The 19,843-nt window shown below is 42.3% G+C and overlaps 1 protein-coding gene across 1 annotated transcript in view; it reads right to left on the bottom strand.

Moving 5' to 3' along the window:
- Dhrs7c (dehydrogenase/reductase 7C) overlaps positions 1-19,843 on the bottom strand; it is a 22,268-nt gene that overhangs the window by 911 nt on the left and 1,514 nt on the right. The window contains exons 3-6 of the mRNA XM_033762713.1: positions 16,337-16,449; positions 14,862-15,075; positions 12,868-12,960; positions 727-882 (exon numbers count right to left, since the gene is read on the bottom strand). Of these exons, the coding sequence (XP_033618604.1) occupies positions 727-882; positions 12,868-12,960; positions 14,862-15,075; positions 16,337-16,449 (576 nt within the window). The remainder of the gene's footprint in view (positions 1-726; positions 883-12,867; positions 12,961-14,861; positions 15,076-16,336; positions 16,450-19,843) is intronic.

Raw genomic sequence — 19,843 nt, 5'->3', positions numbered from 1 at the left:
AAAAAAAAAAAGAAGAAGAAGAATAAGGGGCGGGGGATGTAGCTCAGTGTGAAGGCCTTGGGGTTCAGTCGCCAGGACAGAGGGAGGGGTGGGGGTGCTGGGTGAATTAAGGGGCTATCTTGAAACTGTTGAGAAAAGCTGTGCTCATCCAGAACCTCCTGGAATCTCTTCCTTGGTCCCCCATGTTGGCTCCTTGAGGTAGACAGAGAGCCCTGGGCGAGATGTAGTGTCTGTGTTTCAAGTACTATAGAATAACGTAGGAATGTGCGTTTATCGAGCACTCACTGTGAGCTGGTGAGTGGGAACCTTCAGTCCACCCAGTAATTCTGAGGTAGGTATTACTATTAATCCCTCATTTTCTGAAAGGGAAACCAAGGCACAGAGATGAAGGGACTTGCCAGAATTCACCTGTCTGATCTGTGGCAGAGGCAGGCTTCCAGTGTTGGTGGTCTGGTGAAAGAAACACTCTCAGCCTCCACTCTGGAAAGAGGGAGCTGGGAAGCCGGCTGGTTCCCAAAGGCCAAATCCTGCCTACAGAGGAACCAGGCCCTGAGGCGGGTGGCAGGTGGAGCAAAGTTGACAGCAGTTGAGTGACAGCTCAGCCCACCATAGATTCTCTTGTAACGGGGCCTAAGGCCTGTGGTTGTGGGGTCACACCACCCCCAGACTCATACTTCAGGAACACCCCTTTGGGCCCACCCCCAGGAGCTTCCCCTGAATTCTCACATTTCCAAATGGAGTTGTCCCAGTTTCCTTGCTCCGGGTGAACGTGATAGGACTGGACGAAAGTCGGGCTCACTGTGCTGACAACCACATCATACTCCTCCACTTCGGCTCGCAGACAATCAAAGAAGCCTAGGGCAGCATGTTTGGAGGCAGCATCTAGAAGAAAAGGCAACCAGAGGTGGATGTGGCCCTGCTTCCTAGGGAGTGCACTGGGAAAAAGAGGGCTGACACACGTTCTTGTACGAGCTGAGAGCAGGAAAACGCTTCAGAAGTCCACATCTTGCTTTCCGGATAAGGACAGAGAGCCCTTATGAAGTAGGGGAAAGGAGCAGAGCAAGGACTGAGTCCAGCTCAGCCACTTGCCCAGTGTGTCGCCTTGGGCAGATCGCTTTACCTTTCAGACACTCAGTTTTCTTATCTTTACAACAGGGCTGATATTTCCATTGGCAAATTTTTGTGAGGTTATTCCTCCTTTATGAAGATCAAATGATTAAAATGTGTCACACAGGCAGAGGTTCCTACTGCTTTCCTGGAAGGCTAATCATACCCAAGGGCCTTGTCCCAGGTTGGGGCTGGCTGGTGGCTGTGATGATTCTGGAGCACAGACCTCCCTTTGGGCTCTCATCTCCCTTTCCCTTGGAGAAACTGTCCATGCCATTTAGCACCACATTTAGTCCAAGTCATGGAGGCCAGGGACTGAGTAAACATGAATCGTTCAAGAAATTCCAGAAAGAGTGGAATGATAACTTCTCAAAACTTTAGAAAGTTCCCGGGTGTGGTGGGCTCTAAATCACATTTTAGTGGTGTCCAGTGGAGATGGAGGGGTGCAGAAGGTGGATGTTTTACGGTGCCTCCCGCTGTGCCCAGATACTATGACCAGACCCCTTTCCCAGTTGTCCAGCCCAAACAGTCAGGCTGTCCTCTCCTTCTCCGTAAATGCCCCTTCAGACTGCCCCGGGGAAAAGCATCTGACCACCTCACTGTGGGGGGCTCAGGATGCAGGTCTGGGACTCAGGTTCCTCATCATAAAATGAGGCTCAGTGAGCCTCATGGAGATGCCAGAAGCATCACAGGACAAGACTGTGCCGTGCATCCCATGGTGCCCGGCCCTCTGCAGTTCTTGGACAAGTGGCTGGTATCTGTGTGACCACTCTAGCTTGGAACAGGTACAAAAGTAGAAGTGTCCACACTGAGGAACGGGAGCAGTGCAGTTGAGGGGCACTCTAGGGGCTTGTGGTGAAGAAGAAAGCCCAGGTTCTGCCCACTGCTGGCCGCTGCTGTCTGTTGCTCTGGAAGATGGACCCTGGCCTGGATAGAGTGTTCAGATGAAGCTGAAAATCATGGTATTTATTGCAATGTTCCAATATTTAAATAATTAAATAACAAAAGCCCCACCTTCATGCTGGCTGAACCAAACCCAGCTGAGCACCTGAATCAGCCCATGTCCTCCTCCCACGTTGTCCTTCCTTGGTTTATACAATGAATTTATGTGCATCATTTCACTTGAGTCACTTGGCATGTATGTGAGGGCCTGCTGTCTTGTTAATTTAATACACTTGGCCTCTGTATCTGTGGGTTTCACATCTATGGGTTCATCCAACTGTGCATTGAAAATATTCAGAAAAAGTACTGAACAGGTATAGGCTTTTTTTTGTTATTCCATAAACAAAACAGTGTAACAACTATTTGTGTAGCATTTATGTTGCATAAGGTTCAATGTTTTATGTGCTTTAAAAATGACTTAAAGTACACAAGAGGATGTGTGTAGGTCACATGCAAATATTACATCATTTTCTATAAGGGATTTGAGCATCAACAGGAGTTCTCCACAGGTACTGAGGTACCACCATATATCTATTGAATCAAGAGGGGCAGAGGAGGCTGGGGATTTAGCTCAGTGGTGCTGCGCCTGCCTCACAAGTGCAAGGTCCTGACTTTGATGCCCTGTACTGGAAAAAAATACAATAAAAAAGAAAGAGGGGCAGAGGAGCTACTATGCTCACTATGCAGTGAAGAACAAGAAGCTGAGAGGTTATGTGACAGTGCGACCATAGGCTGCACAACCACAGGTGGCTGAGTCTCAACTAGAATCCTGGCTTCCTGTTTCCTGTCTCTGTTAGGACGACCCTCAGTGTTTCACAGTGAATCCAATTCTACCTGCACCAACCCCATTGGGGTGACTATCAGGGAAGTGCAAATCAGAACCACAATGAAATACTACTTTACACTGTTAGAATCTCTGGACTCAAAATGTATAATTACAAGTGTTAGCAAGGAGGGGAGAGATTGGAACTCTGGTGCACTGCTGGAGGGAATGGAAATCAGTGCAGCTGCTTTGGAAATGAGCTGGCAATTTCTCAAACATTTAAATATAGAAGTGCCATATGTACCCCAGGCCTTTGTCAGAGCAGACTGCTGAGGACTACCCAGCTGCGCCGGCGCCCCTGAAGCACCCCCCCATGCTCTCCGGTCTCCTGGTTGTGCTGGTACCTGGATTCACGTTGCAGAGGCACCTGTGGTCATAAAGCCCATTGTATTGAGCTCCAGAAGATAGAACAGAAGTGAACAACTGCAATAAAGGCACATCAGACCTCTGTAGTTGCTAAGTTGGAGGGATCACCACCTTCCATCAAAACCTGGACTACTTTCAGGGGAAGGGCAGTTGAAACCTGCTGTACAACCTTGTAGAGTTCAACCCTGCAGGAGGTCAACTTGGGCCTTGCAGCCAGAATTCAGCCTGAATCTCAGGGGTCTGCCATTGGCTAGCTGAGACTAATTGCCTTAGTTCTGTACACTGCTGCCCACATTGTTTATTGTGACAGCAGAGATATACTTGAAAGAGGCTCTTCAAAATTTTTTTCCATCTTTTCCTCTTAATTTTAATTTTATTTTAAAAATTTTTATTTTTTTCCCCACTCTTCAAATTCTTCCTTTTTTCTTTCTCTTTTCTCCCATTCAATCTCTGCTCCTCCATGTTGTTCTTCATCTCCCTTTTTGTTCCTGTTCCGCACTAATTTGGATTTCTTCTTTCTTTTTCTTTTCTTCTCTCTTTTTCCTTCTCTCAATTGTCATGAGTTTCAAAGGAAAGTGAGCATAATTTATAGCTTCCCTATTACTGTTAAGTTGTTCTATTCTTGTTTTTATTCTTTCACTCTGTCTTTCTCTCTTGTCTTCAACAATTTCCTAGAGTTTGCATGATCATCCTGTGTCCTCTGGCTTTACTTGAAACCTTTTCCTATCCTTCTACCTATCTATTCCTCTCCTCCCAATTGATTCTAAGTCCCAATCCTGAAGGGTAAAATTGCTATATTGAAGAGTTTATTCACTATAAACATATTTTTAGCTGGTCCTCGGTTTTGATTTAATTCACATGGTTAAAGGTGATTGATTAATAACTACAACAAATGGTCAATTTCTAAGCTGTTCTTGATACTATTGTGTTGCTGATTGCATCAATTGGGCTAAAGTGTTGTGATTGATTTAATCAGTTATCCTTCCTGATGTTATGAAAATGAGAATATCTCTGAGTCATTAGAGACTTAAAACATAAAAAGCAGCTATATTAGGAAGATTGAAGTACTGACCCAATAGTTAAACCAAGGACAGCACAAAACAACAAAAATAAAAATAAGAAAGCACTTAAGCAAGGCGCAAATACAGATATCCAGCTCATCAATAGCAAATACTAGGGGAAATGAGGTTGAATAGTCTGACAATTAACCACCAGGACACCCTGAACTCATAGCACAGGAAGTAACAAAACAGAGCAATCAGGCTCTAGAAAAATTCAAACCAGAAATAATTTCCCAGATAACTGTAGAGATGGTGAGCACAATAAAAAACATGATTAGAAATTCTAGAACAGTAACAGACAAAAAATAGATGAGTTCAGCACCATGATAGAAGTCATGAATGCCCAGCATAGGGAAGAATGGAATCCATGAAACAGATTAAAAAAGATATCCCAGAAATTAAACACTCTATTGAAAATTTACATAAGAGACTGAGCCAATCTGAAGACAGGATATCAGCTATAGAAGACAGGATGGAGAGCAGTGGCCATGAAAAGAAGAATCTCTTAAAAATAGTAAGGAAACATGAGAAATCAATCCAACAGCTCCTAGATCATGCCAAGAAGAATAATATAAGACTGATAGGAAGCCATGAAAAAGCAGGAGAAAGTACAGATGACATAAAAAAAAACTGTTCACAGAATTAATGACAGAAAACTTCTCAAACAGAGCAAAAAATTTGACCTACAGATAAGTGAGGCATATGGGACTCCAACTAGCCATGATTAAAAAAAAAAAATCTACACCTAGACATATAATAACCAAGATCCTGGAAACCCAAAAGAAGAACAAAATACTACAAACAGAGAAAAGAAACAAATCACGTGCAAAGGAAAGCCCATCAGAATCACAGCAGACTTTTCAACACAAACCCTCAGGTCAAGGAGAGCCTGGAGTGAGGTATTTCCAGCCCTAGAAGAAAACAAACTCCAACCTAGACTGATGTATCCTGCAAAACTCTCTTTTAAAATTGATGGGGAAATAAGATACTTGCATGACAAAGAACACCTGAGAAACTTCATGAATGCCAAACCAGCGCTCCAAGGAATTCTAAACAATATCCTAGAAAAAGACAATTAAGGTCACAACACCATGAGACCCAACACAGCAAATCAATTAGGCAAGGCAAGAAACTAAAGGGAGAAGGGGAAAATGAAAAAGAGCCAACAACAGCACAATAACAGGATGATAAGTCAGTACATACCAGTTATAAACACCAATGTTAATGGCTTCAATTCACCAATCAAAAGAAATAGACTGGCAGAATGGATTAAGAAGCAAAATCCAACAATATGCTATATACAAGAAACACACCTAGTTCAAAAAGAAACTCATAGATTTAAAGTAAAAGGATGGAAAACAGTTCTCATGTGGCAGGCACCCACAAAAAAGCAGGGGTAGCTATCTTATTTTCAGACAAAGTAAAATTCAAACCAAAACTAATTAAGAGAGACAAAGAAGGTCACTATATCCTTGTAAAGGGAACAATCCAAGAGGGAGAAATGACAATCATAAATATATATGCACCAAATACTAATGCTCCCAACTATACAAAACAAATACTAAGGGACATGAAAAAGCAAATAAGCAGTAATACAATCGTAGTGGGGAACCTCAATACTCCACTGACACAAATAGACTGGTCATCTAGACAAAAAATCAACAACAAAATACTAGAACTGAATCAAGCTTTTGAAAAAATGGATTTAACAGATAACTACAGAGTGTTGCACCCCACAAAAATCAGAGGATATATTCTTTTTTGCTGCACATGGGTCATTCTCCAAAATAGACCACATACTAGCTCATAGAACATATTTAAATAAATGCAAAAGAATTGAAGTTATCCCATGTATATTATCAGACCATAGTGCAATAAAGCTGGAGATCAATAGCTCAAGAAACCACAAGAACTTCACAAACTCATGGAAATTGAACAACACTCTCCTGAATAATCAGTGGGTCACATAGGAAATTAAAGAAAAAATTAGCAGTTTTTACAAATAAATGATAATGCAAATACAACATACAGGAATCTATGGGATATAGTGAAAGCAGTTCTACATGCAACATTCATAGCAGTGAATGTCCACACTTGAAAACAGAGCAAGCTCAAATAAACAACCTAATGATGAATCTTAAACTTCTAGAAAAAGAAGAGGAGACAAACCCAAAGTTCATACAAGGGAGGAGATTGTAAATATCAGAGCAGAAATCAATGCAATGGAGATAAGAGACCATACAAAAACTCAACAAATCAAAGAGTTGGTTTTCAAAAGGATAAATAAAATAGATAAACTCTTAGCCAATCTTGTCAAAAAGAAAGAAGGCTCAGATCCATGCAATTAAGACCAAAAAGGGTGAAATAACAACAGATCCACGAGAAAGTTAGAGGATCATCAATACCTATTTTCAGAACCTGTACTCTAATATAATGGAAAACACAGAAGAAATGGACAGATTTCTACAACATATGAATTACCAAAGTTGAACCAAGAAGATAAAAAAATTTGAAATACCCAATTACAATCATTGAAATTGAAAATGTCACTAAAAGTTTACCAACGAAGAAAAGCCCAGGTCCTGATGGCTTCACTGATGAATTCCAAAGACATTTAGAGAAGAACTATTGCCACTACTCTTTAAACTTTTCAATGAAATTGAAAGGGAAGCAATACTTCCAAATTCATTCCTGGAAGCAAGTGCTACTTTGATTCCAAAAACAGGGAAAGACCCATCAAAAAAGAGAAATATAGGCCAATCTCCCTAATGAACATAGTTGCAAACATCCTCAATAAGATACTGGAAAACAGAATACAGAGGCTCATCAAGAAGATCATACATCCTGACCAAGTCAACTTGTCCCAGGGATGTGAGGATGGTTCAACATACATAAATCATTAAATATAGTAACTATATTAGAGTGAAGGTCAAAAACCATATGATCATCGCAATAGATGCAGAAAAAACATTTAACAAAATTCAACACCCATTCATGACAAAAACACTGCAGAAAACTGGAATATATGGTCTTTACATCAACTTGATAAAGTCCATCTATGAAAAACCAACAGCCAACATCATATTAAATGGCCAAAAACTGAAAACCTTCATGCTAAAATCAGGAACAAGACAAGGATGTCCACTATCACCACTCCTGTTCAGTATAGTTTTGGAAACAGTAGCCACATAAATTAGACAAGAGAAAGAAATAAGAGCAATAAAAATAGGAAAGGAAGAAGTTAAACTGTCATTATTTGCTGACAATATGATACTCTACATAGAAGACCCAAAAAACTCCACCAAAAGACTTCTAGACTTAATTGACAGATTCAGTAGAAGTAGCTGGATACAAGGTCAACACTCAAAAATCAATAGCTTTCTTGGACACAAATAACACACTCACTGAGAGAGAAATTAGGGAAACAATCCCTTTCTCAATAGCATCCAAAATGTGAAATATTTGGGAATTTATCTAACAAAGGAAGCAAAAGACCACTACACTGAAAACTATAGCACTCTGAAAAAGGAGATCAAAGAGGATGTTAAAAATATGGAAAGATATCCCTTGTTTCTGGGAAGGAAGAACCAATATAGTGAAAATGGCCATACTTCCAAAACTGCTATACAGGTTCAATGCAATCCAAATTGAAATTCCAACAGTATGTTGCATAGAAATATAGAAAATAATCCAAAAATTCATTTGGAACAAGAAGAGACCTAGAATAGCAAAAGCCACTCTAGGCAACAGAAGCATGGCAGTGGGATGTCACAATCCCCAACTTGAAACTATCTTACCAAAAGCCACTGTGATAAAATCAACATGGTATTGGCAAAGAAAAAGACCCCAACATCAGTGGAATAGATTGGAAGATATTGAAACAACTCCCTATGTATTCAGCTACCTCATATTTGACAAAAGAGCCAACCATCCTTAATAAAGAAAAGATAGCCTTTTTAATAAGTGCTGTTGGAAAAACTGGATTTCAACTTGTCAAAGATTAAAACTAGACCCCTATCTTTCACCATGTACTAAACTAAAATCCAAGTGGATTAAAGATCTAAATGTTAAAACAGAAACACTAAACTTTCTGGAAGATAAGTTAGGTAGAACTCTCAAAGACATTGGCATAGGAAAAGACTTTATGAACAAATCCTCAGTAGCATGGGAAATAGCATGAAGCATCAACAACTGGGATCTCATCTTTTTAAAAAGCTTCTGCACTGCAAGAGAAACTATCAACAGAGCTAAGAGACAATCTACAATTGGGAAAAATTTTACCAGCTATTTCTCAGTCAAAAGACTATTATCTAGAAAAAAATAAAGATCTAAAAAAAATCAGGCTTCCGAAATATAAAGACCCAATTCAAAAATGGGCATCTGAAATGAACAGACATTTATCAGACAGTCAAATAAAAGCAGCAAAGAAATACATGAGAAAATGTTCAGCATCACTTGTCATTCAAGAGATGCAGATGAAAACAGCATGGAGATTCTACTTCACCCCCGAAAGAACTGCTGCTATCAAGAAATCATCCAATAACAAATGTTGGCAGGGTTGTGGAGAGAAAGGAACCCTTCTTCATTGTTGTTGGGAGTGCAGACTGGTGCAACCACTGTGGAAATCAAAATGGAGATACCACAAACAACTAGGATTAGAGGTTCCATTTGACCCGGCTATCCCTCTTCCTCGTATCTTTCCAAAAGAATTAAAAGAATCACACCAGCCTACCTTCCCGGCACTTGAGCGATGGCTGCTAAATATGTAAGGTCATATCTACGTGGGTTTGATTACAGAAACTAATAAAGTATTCTGTAAATAATGAAAAAAAGAATAAGATAAGACTATAAGAGCGAGAAGCAATTTAAATATGTTCAGGGACCATTTTCATCTCCAGAATTAAGGATTATTTTGATGTTACATCATTGCCTTTTCTCTTTTACTTTCCTTTTTAGTTTTATTTTAGGATTCCCTATTTTTAATGTTCATACAGAGATTTCTTTAACTGAAATACCGAATAGTTTCTTTGGTGTGAAAAACTATAATAGTACACAGGATCCTAATGAGATAATTAATAATGTGAAATAGGAAGTAAAGGGCTAAAGGTGTAAGGAAAGTGGGAAGGGTGGGGGAGAGGTAATAAGGGAGAGGAAAAAATATGAGAAACTGAAAGAATGGAAATAAAGTGTTTGTAAATGGGGAGGGAAGGAGGGGGTGAAGGGAGGGCAGGGACAAGGGGAAAAATGAGAATCAAGACCTAATATGTAAAGGTACAGAATCCCAATGACGAATGTAATTGTATTGTATACCTAGATTGTACCAATAACCTCAATAAAAAGAAAAAAAAAAAGACTCACACCATAGTGATATATGTGGACCCATGTTTATAGTGGCACAGTTTGTAATAGCTAAAACTTGGAAACAGCCCAATTACTCATCAATAGGAGACTGGATAAAGAAGATGTGGTTTTTCTATAAAATAGAGTACTATTCAGTTTCAACAAGAAACTAGAGTCATTCATAGGAAGATGGATGCATATTGAGGCCATACTCTGAAGTGAAATAAGTAGGACACACAACTGTAAATTTTGAATAGTTTCTCTGGTGTGAAAAACTAAAAGTGTATATGAGATCTAAATTGTATAACTGATAATGTGAAATAGGAATAAAAGGGCTAAAGGTGTAGAGGAAGTGGGAAGGGTAGGGTTAAAAGAAATAAGGGAAGAGAAAAAATATGAGAAAAGGAAAAAATAGAAGCAAAGTCTTTGTAAATAGGGAAGTGTGGAGGGGGTGAAGGGAGGGCAGGGGCAAGGGTAAAACAATTAGAGCCAAGCTCTGTAGTGTAAAGGTACAAGATCCCAATGATGAATGTAACTGTACTGTATACCTAAAGAGTACCAATAAACTCAATGAAAAGAAAGAAAGAAGTGCCATGCGACCGAATTCCCCTCCTAGATTTGTACTCAAAAGAAATGAAAGTGTCTGTTTTCACAAAAACTGTAAAATAATGTAGTAGAATTATTTATTAGATACAGCTCCACGTGGATACAACCCAAATGTCCATTCACAGATGAATAGATAAATAAAATGTAGTATATCCATATGGTGGAATATTATTTGGTTACTAAAGGAAAATACTGATATATTGTACAACATGGATGAATCTTGAAGATGTTCTACTAAGTGAAAGAATCCACAAGCGCCCACATCCAGTGTGACACGTCTTTCCAAGGAGAGGAGATCTGAACACACAAAGAGATCCCACACATGAACATACACACGGGAGAGGCCATGTGAGGACAAGGCAGGAAGGCGCCCATTTACAAGCTGTGGAAAAGACCACAGAAGAAACCAGTGCTACTGACACCATGACTATGGGTTGTCAGGCTCCAGAGCTATGAGCAAAACAAATTTCTGATGCTTGTGACACCAGTCTGTGGTATTTTGTTTGCCCTACTAACTCATACAAATGAACTACCCATTTCTCTCATACCCATTTCCCTCCCTTTCTCTCATGCCCCTTGATCTTCTATCAATGGACGTTTCTATCAATTTTTTGCACATGGTACTGTAGGCCACAAAGAACTGTTAGCGGCATGCTCCCCACTCTCAATGTCTCCAGAACTTTCCCAGTGAATTCCATGAGCATATACTTGGAAGCCTCTCTTCTCCTTGGACTTCTCACCTGGGAAGCTGCCCCTCTCTTGAGATTTTGTTCCTGTCCTTCTCCCCTCTTCCTTCCTGTGAATGTCTCCATCCCTCTCCCATTTTGTGATGAGCACTTAACTTCCTCTTTCTCAATGGTAACATTTCCTGCCTTTCAGTGGCATCTGCATGAAAGAAGGGACATTTGATCTGGGGTTATGCATCTGTGGAGAAGTGTGATCTGGCAGTGTCATGTTCAGCCAGGGTGTGTCTTGCCAACCTGTGAGACTGAGCTTTGGGAACAGAGGAACTTTATCTTTTACATCCCAGCCTCTCCCATGGAGACCTGCCCGCTGTCTTCAAAAATAGGAGGCAGGAAAACCCAGGGAGGAAAAGAGAACCGAACCTACACCATCTCCTTTCTGGTCGAGACATCCCTCACCCCATGTAGCCCTATGCTTGGTCTTAGACATAAAGGGACTTGTCTTGCCTTGTAAAACATACAACATGGGGAACATCATTTTTTGTCCTAGTAACTTACAAGCTGTCCGGAATGGGAGCCCAAACTTCCCTTGGATGTTATTCACCAGCACAATCTGGCCTGTCCTCCGGGAGATCATGTTAGGAAGCAGGACTAAAAGATACAATGAGAGAAAGAAAGAAGTGCCATGCGACCGAATTCCCCTCCTAGATTTGTACTCAAAAGAAATGAAAGTGTCTGTTTTCACAAAAACTGTAAAATAATGTAGTAGAATTATTTATTAGATACAGCTCCACGTGGATACAACCCAAATGTCCATTCACAGATGAATAGATAAATAAAATGTAGTATATCCATATGGTGGAATATTATTTGGTTACTAAAGGAAAATACTGATATATTGTACAACATGGATGAATCTTGAAGATGTTCTACTAAGTGAAAGAATCCACAAGCGCCCACATCCAGTGTGACACGTCTTTCCAAGGAGAGGAGATCTGAACACACAAAGAGATCCCACACATGAACATACACACGGGAGAGGCCATGTGAGGACAAGGCAGGAAGGCGCCCATTTACAAGCTGTGGAAAAGACCACAGAAGAAACCAGTGCTACTGACACCATGACTATGGGTTGTCAGGCTCCAGAGCTATGAGCAAAACAAATTTCTGATGCTTGTGACACCAGTCTGTGGTATTTTGTTTGCCCTACTAACTCATACAAATGAACTACCCATTTCTCTCATACCCATTTCCCTCCCTTTCTCTCATGCCCCTTGATCTTCTATCAATGGACGTTTCTATCAATTTTTTGCACATGGTACTGTAGGCCACAAAGAACTGTTAGCGGCATGCTCCCCACTCTCAATGTCTCCAGAACTTTCCCAGTGAATTCCATGAGCATATACTTGGAAGCCTCTCTTCTCCTTGGACTTCTCACCTGGGAAGCTGCCCCTCTCTTGAGATTTTGTTCCTGTCCTTCTCCCCTCTTCCTTCCTGTGAATGTCTCCATCCCTCTCCCATTTTGTGATGAGCACTTAACTTCCTCTTTCTCAATGGTAACATTTCCTGCCTTTCAGTGGCATCTGCATGAAAGAAGGGACATTTGATCTGGGGTTATGCATCTGTGGAGAAGTGTGATCTGGCAGTGTCATGTTCAGCCAGGGTGTGTCTTGCCAACCTGTGAGACTGAGCTTTGGGAACAGAGGAACTTTATCTTTTACATCCCAGCCTCTCCCATGGAGACCTGCCCGCTGTCTTCAAAAATAGGAGGCAGGAAAACCCAGGGAGGAAAAGAGAACCGAACCTACACCATCTCCTTTCTGGTCGAGACATCCCTCACCCCATGTAGCCCTATGCTTGGTCTTAGACATAAAGGGACTTGTCTTGCCTTGTAAAACATACAACATGGGGAACATCATTTTTTGTCCTAGTAACTTACAAGCTGTCCGGAATGGGAGCCCAAACTTCCCTTGGATGTTATTCACCAGCACAATCTGGCCTGTCCTCCGGGAGATCATGTTAGGAAGCAGGACTAAAAGATACAATGAGCCATAGTTAGACATTGTAGGTGGCAGCAGGCAGACCCTTCCCCACACTGCTTCATCACACAGGGCTCCACGGTCTTGGTGGCAGTCACACTGCTGCTGGGCACAGATGTAGCAGTCATTGATCCAGTGTGTTCAAAGAGAGGGCTGGCTCAGCTGGCACCTTGCTGGATGATTTTAAGTGACTCACCAACGTGCATTAATTCAATGACACCAGTGTCAGTAATAGGAAGGTATTTTCTTTTTAATTATTGCCTCAAGAAGAAAGTCTCTTGTTGGTTCTGTCTTCAACACCTATCTTGCAAGTGCTCATCTCTTAACAAAAAAGAGGAAAGAACTACATCCTTGAGGCTGTCTTGGAAAAATTTGGGGATAAACTCAAGTTGCCTTGTAATGACTGAGAGTGAATAGGGTATTTATTTCTTTATTTATTTAGTGCTGGGCATGAGACGCAGAGCCTCTTGCATGTTAGGTAAGCCTGCTACAATTGAGTTACCTTTCAAGCCCTTTCTATTTTGAGACACAGTCTCACTAAGTTGCCCAGGCTGGTCTTGAACTTATGATTCTCATACTTTAGCCTCTTGAGTAGCTGGGATTACAGGCACACACCACTGTGTCTGGCTGCAAAGGGTTTTGAATCTATGTTGATATTATAAAGATTTTTTTGCAATGTGCATTTAATTTTAAAATGAGAAAACATGCACAAAGATATTAAGTAAATTAATAGTACAGGTGGAAAAAAAGGAAAGATGGGCCAGAGATGAAAAGATGGTGCTTAATGACTTAACTTTCAGAATGGTTACCTAAATCCAGCCCCTTCTTATTAGAGACAAGCAAACAAAGGCAAAAGCCAGTGACCAGGCTCAGGTTCCTTAGCTTGTGAGAATTTCAGCCAGTCCTGGCCTTTCCCAGCTGCCTTGTCTTGTCTTACTCTTTGCTTTGTTGCCATGAAGCAGCCCCGTTAAAGGGATGACATACTTTTGCCGACCTTCTTTGTGTGTCCACAGACAGTGGGCTGGAGGAAGCTGGTCTCTCTGTGGCCCCGTTCTAGAAGCTCTGGAAAGTCATCTTTCTGCCCCAACTGCTTCTTTTTCCTCACCTGTCTCAGAGTTCCATTACTAGAAGTGCTCAGCATGGGAGTTGGCTGTGCCTTCCCACCTCTGCCAGGGCGCCCTGTTCCCTAGGTGGAGCTGTTCTTCATGCCTACACTTTCCCCTGAGCTTCTGCTTTGACATATATTTATTTTTTTTTGAGAGGTGAAGCTTGAGTTTATGACTGTGTGTTATGGCTCTCTCCAGCCCTAGCTTCCCAGCCGGCTCCCCTGCATTGGAACTCAAATCTCCCCATAGATGTCTTGAAGACTCCTCCCGTAGGTACACATGGAACCCAGCACTTTCCCCTCTAAATGCAGATGTCCTTTTGCCTCCCTTGTTTCTGTGAAGGGGCCAAAAGAATCATGGGTTTCTTGTAATTTGGGGATAAACTCTTTTTCTTCTTTATTTCTGAGAACAGAACCTTTGACCAACTGGCACTGTTAGGAGTAGACTAACTGTGAGGCTGAAGTAGCCAAATGTTTGTAAAAAATGAGGCCAGTTGTCGAGAGATATTAAATCAGAGGGGAGTAATGAGTGCAGGTATGAAGAGAGGTAAAGGGCAGAACTTGGTGGGGAGAAAGGTTTCATAGTGATCTTGGCATATATAAGTAACAATATTTCCAAAATCATTTTTCTTCACCAAAAATTACAGTGAGAACATTGAAAACTTTCATCAAGTAAGCAAGGCATTTTCTGATGAGACGGGGAGTCCCATCCAGAATTGGGTTACTGACTAGGAAACAGTGTAGCAGTGAATGACCCAGAAACATATGGGAAAATGAAACTCACGAGACCTTTGGTCAAGGTGATGGGCCCAAAGTAATTGGCGTCCATGATCTTTTGGTCGAGCTCCAGAGAAATCGTATGGGCAGGCCCCTTCACCTTCACACTGGCGTTGTTGATGAGGATGTCCACACAGCCATAGCAATCCAGGACTTCTTTTGCCACATCTTGGACACAGCTGATGTCTGAGAGATCCAGTAGGACCAGCTTGGGGGTGAATGTCTGCTGAACCGACGAAAGAGTCAGGGCACGTGTGGAACCACTTCCCCCTTGCAGACCTTGGGGCCCTCAAACTCAGGGCCACCCTTTTTGAGATTCAAAGCTCATGGAATGACTGCAACACAGCAAAGAGGAAAGAGTGGAACTGACTCTGGAAGGATCCGTGCTTGGGGACCAAGGCAGCAGCAGCTTCCCTCAGCAATGTGCAGTAATAAGTCTGCACTTTTGGCCAGAAATGTTCCAGAATGGATAAATCCAAGAATATCACCAATATCACCCTTCATGGTGGCCTCATACTGATTCCAGTGGGGAAATCGTGGCTTTTAACATTTCTGAGCAAATTCTTGGAAGTTGCTTTTCAAATTAACTTACAAGCTGCAAGGAAATCCATGACTACTCTGAGCCCACATTTTGACTTGAGTCAAAATCATATACTCAATACAGCATTTTTGGAGCACCTGACGTGCAGGCACTGTGCTCAGTCAGCCCTGTGCACTTGGGGTCATCAAGAATGTACTTGTCTAGAGTAGAGGACAGATAAGAAAATTGGTAGCATATCGAAGGCTCTTTAAAAATCCTGAAGTAAAAACACCAGACAAATCTGTCCGAATGCAGTATTTCCCACCCAATGGACTGCAGAATCTTAGTTTTACCCCAAACCTAATAACATCCCAAGAAACTCACACAGAGAATTCTGTGTTGTCCTATTTTCTCTGTCTCATCAAATACCAGATTTAGGTCTGAATGACCCCTGGCTACTTCCAAGCACCAAAACTAGCCTCACAGTAAAGGCATAAAAAAACAATTCCAAAAGAAATGCTGAGGTCGTTCCTTAAACAATGCTCCTGAAGTGCTTTAAAAATTGTAGCTGCATTGGAACAAGTGCTCACTTACTGGGTGGCTTCTTGGGAGGGGACTCCATGGCCCTGATTGCTTTGAAGGAGTTATTATTATTTTTGTTGTTGTTTGTTTTAAAATTAGGCATGTTTGTAATCGCATCCCATACCTGGGGCAGCTCCTATCTTTGGATACTTTTTGGTTCTTTCATAGAATTATGATGAGAGTTAGTGCTGAATTTTAGGCATGGTGAACTGTTGGAACACTCTTAATGACAGGCAGATATACCCAGGTCAAGGTCAGCAGAGCCATTGCTTTATGCTTACATCTGCAGAGAAACCACATTTCCTCCACCTGGCCCAAGAGGCTCCCCATCAATGGTAACCAAAGATGGCCAGCAGTGATCCAAGCTGACTTCTGAAAGCCTTACCTTGCTGGGGTCAGCCACGCTGATCAAGGCATCATATAGGCTCTCTAGCTTCTCCCAGTTCTTTCCACACAGCACCAGTCTTGCCCCACCAGTGTGGAACACCCGGGCACACTCTGTGGAGAAGAAGGAAGTAGGGCAGCTGCACTGTGTAAATGGAGCCACTGACAGTGACTCTCTGCTCTCTCATGAACTTTAGAAGTCAAAGAGTTCAAAAGATTTAGCCCCCAAGGCCTTTCAGAGGTCATTTTATTCCATCACAGGCCCAGGCTAGAATTTGTGGTTGTTTTCAGCCTCAGTTTGGTTGCTTCTTGAGAGGGGAAGCTTGCAGAGAGGTGAAAGAGCCCTTATTATGTTGTTTTGATGGCTGGAAGTTCTTCCTTAGCTGAACAGAAAGATGACCCTGCCCACATAGTATTTAGGGCCCTAAGAAGATCCCAGCTTAAAGATATTGGAAAGAGCCACCATGTCTGGCTCATTCCTATGCAATTTTTCTGTGCCTATATCTCAGCTAAGGCTCTTTTTATGAAAAAAGTGAATCATCTTTCTGGTTAATTTTACTCTGGACTAGTTCCCGATTCACCCAATATAGAAATTTCCCAACTGGGCAATAGTTGGTAACAGTATCCTCATACTTATAAGCAGTAAGAGCTCATGTATTTTAATAATTTACTTGTTCTAGGAAATGTTGAAAGGAATTTACATATATTAGCTCATTTAATTCTCACCATAACCTCAGGTGGTAGTATCTTAGGTTAGGTCCCCTTAGAACCAGAATATGAGGCAGAGATTTAGGAAGTCAGGATTTATTGAGAAAGTGCTTTTCAGAGAAAAACTTGCAGGAAGTGAAGACCTGCAGTGGGTGCCAGGCAAGGAAGTGGTCAGGCAAAGCATAGCCTTGGCCCGATCCAAAGAAGAGCGTAGAGTCTGATCCCCTGTGCAGACCATTCCATGTGGAGGTAAGAGGACCAGTCTTTTGCACTCCTGTGCCAACCAGTCACTGACTATGGGCTGTCCCCTGTGGGGTGAGGGCATAGCAGTACAACTCCTTAGCAAGGGCAATGTGCACTGGAATCCCAGAGTGAAGCTGGGACATGAACCTGAGGACCCTGACATCCAAGTCGGGGATGGCTTGTTCTCCACACTAGGCAGCCTTGGAGCCAATCCCCACTACTGGGAAAGGAGCGTGTTGTGGGTCTTCAGTTGCCCACCCACTCTGTCCTCCCCTCACATTATGATGGACACATATTTGCAAGCTGGGGGCTAAAGGAGGAACCTGTGGCCAGGAGCCAGACTTAGCCTCTGGCCTTGGCCTCTTTTCCTTCTCATCATTCTGTGTTCTCCACTGCACTAGCACCTTGTTTTCCCACATGTGCTTGGGAGGCTAGAGCCCAGGATGTGCTTAACATGGCAAACCCAGGAGCAGTGCTCCCAGATAAGCTGTTCTTGTTGAAACCAGGCCTTCAGTACACCAGTTGCTCTTATTTTTGTTCTTTATTGGCTCAGCTTGGCATCTACCTTGTGTCAAGCACTTTGCAACTAACCTTTTCTTTTTTCAACCAATAAACATAAATTTAGACTTCCTTCCATATTTCATCACGTCTAAGATGCTGTTGACTATAAGGTGCCTCTTGATTTCAGAGATCAGAAAATGAGAAAGGGTGACCTAGAGGAAGGGTTAGATGCTATTGATTCCAAGGTGACCAGATTTCAGTGCCATTTGAAGGAGAGTGATTGGGTATCTCAGAGGTGGTAGGAAGACAGGCAGAGTTGATGTTTGGTTGGTAATCCCTGAAGCAGTTCACGGGCATTAGTTAGACATTCTGATTGTCACTCTTGCAGTACACAGAGTGGGCACAGGTGACACAATGCCTGGCTTGGCTGAATTGTGTAGTCTGGGACAAGGACTAGACATGGCTTGTTGGGTTGATTTCCTTAGTACACAGTCTGGCACTGCCTCCTTGATGCCACCTGGTACTATCCAGGGAGTTCATCAGGCTTTGTGGTCCCAAGGCGTGTGGTGGGCTGCATGCTGCTGATATTGTCCTGTCCTAGCCCCTCACTTTTTCTTGCCTTGGACTTAAGAAATGGAGCAACTGGAAGCTGGAATCATGGTCCTCAGCAGCACTTGGAGGCCAGGCACTTATTTAAGGTCATACACACCCAGCTTCTCAAGTTATTTTTAAATACTTGGACTTTACTTCTTTCTGCTTTGCATTTCTTTCCAGGGCAGGTCAATAAGGTGCAGTTAAAAAAAAAAAAAAAGAATGTGGACTGTAGTCACAGCAGATGAGGGCACATTGCTGTGCAAATGCCATTTTGCTCCTAACCTGTATTTCCTGGGGACCTGATTTACACAGTGTCTGACTACAACTGAATGAGATTTAAGAAACTTAAAAAGACCATTAAAACAATATTGTTTTCCAAGTCCTCACAGAACATAGACTGAGAAAGACCACATCCAGGCTATAAAACAGACCTTAACGCATTCAAAGGAACTGAAATCATACTCTATGTGATTATACGCTGACCATTTTGGAATCAAATCGGAAATCCGTAGAACAAATATGCAGGCACATACTTTCTAGTGTAAATGCATGCGATTCCTTCAGCAAGTGGTTAAGTAAATAAATAGATGTTGTCTGGGTATGTACTGGATGCCGAGCACCGGGTCAGGTGCCCGGATGCCTGGATGAACAGATGACGGGTTTACCCATTAGGAAGCTGTGGATCATCTGAGAAGCACTGGTACTGCACAGTGCGGATGCCTGGATGATGCAGCATCTGGAAGGAGCCACAGAGATAAGGGGTGGTTCCTCGTGGGCCATCCAAGAGGGAGGGGCAATTAAGGCAGCAGGGAAGGCCCCAAGATGGAAGCTGTATCAGCGGCCACGTGTTAGCAGGCTGGCCTTATTCCAGTCCAATGCATTCCATTCGGGAAGCAAGATTGTCCCAAAGCTTTGGACTGAATGACTGTAGGTGAACATATCTTCTCCAATTTTCCAGGACAACATTGTCATCTTGGGTCTGGTCTGCTTGACATATATGATTGGCCCTTAGAGAAGCTGGGGTTTCAGTTGGAATACCCCTTTCTCCCTTCTAAGTACTGACTCTAATGAGGCAGGATATTCTCTTTGGGAATTTCTCCTGAGACTCATGGAAGGGTCACATAGGACATTATGTCTGTCTGCCTCATGCTTTGTTTTTTCAATCTGTGTGGTTGACCCAAAATGATCACTTGCTGAAATCTAACCTATTCTCAGAGCATGTGGTTTAGTTCCCTCTGGGATGCCCAAGAGAACAAAGAGTAGATTCCGAGCCGGGTGTGGTGGTGCATGCCTGTAACCCCAGCACTCGGGAGGCTGAGGCAGGAGGATCCCTATGAGTTCGAGACCAGCCTGGGCTACATAGTGGCCATTCCATGTAGGTTCCAGGTCAGTCTCAACTACATAGTGAGACCCTGTCTCAAAAAAAAAAAAAAAAAAAAAAGGACCCAGGCAAATTCACAAA

The sequence above is a fragment of the Fukomys damarensis genome, unplaced genomic scaffold (genome assembly GCF_012274545.1).
Source record: "Fukomys damarensis isolate Sample0158 unplaced genomic scaffold, DMR_v1.0_HiC HiC_scaffold_13, whole genome shotgun sequence".
NCBI classification, from domain to species: domain Eukaryota; kingdom Metazoa; phylum Chordata; class Mammalia; order Rodentia; family Bathyergidae; genus Fukomys; species Fukomys damarensis.
Note: the sequence above shows the minus strand (reverse complement) of the source record. Positions and strands in the feature narration are given on the sequence as shown.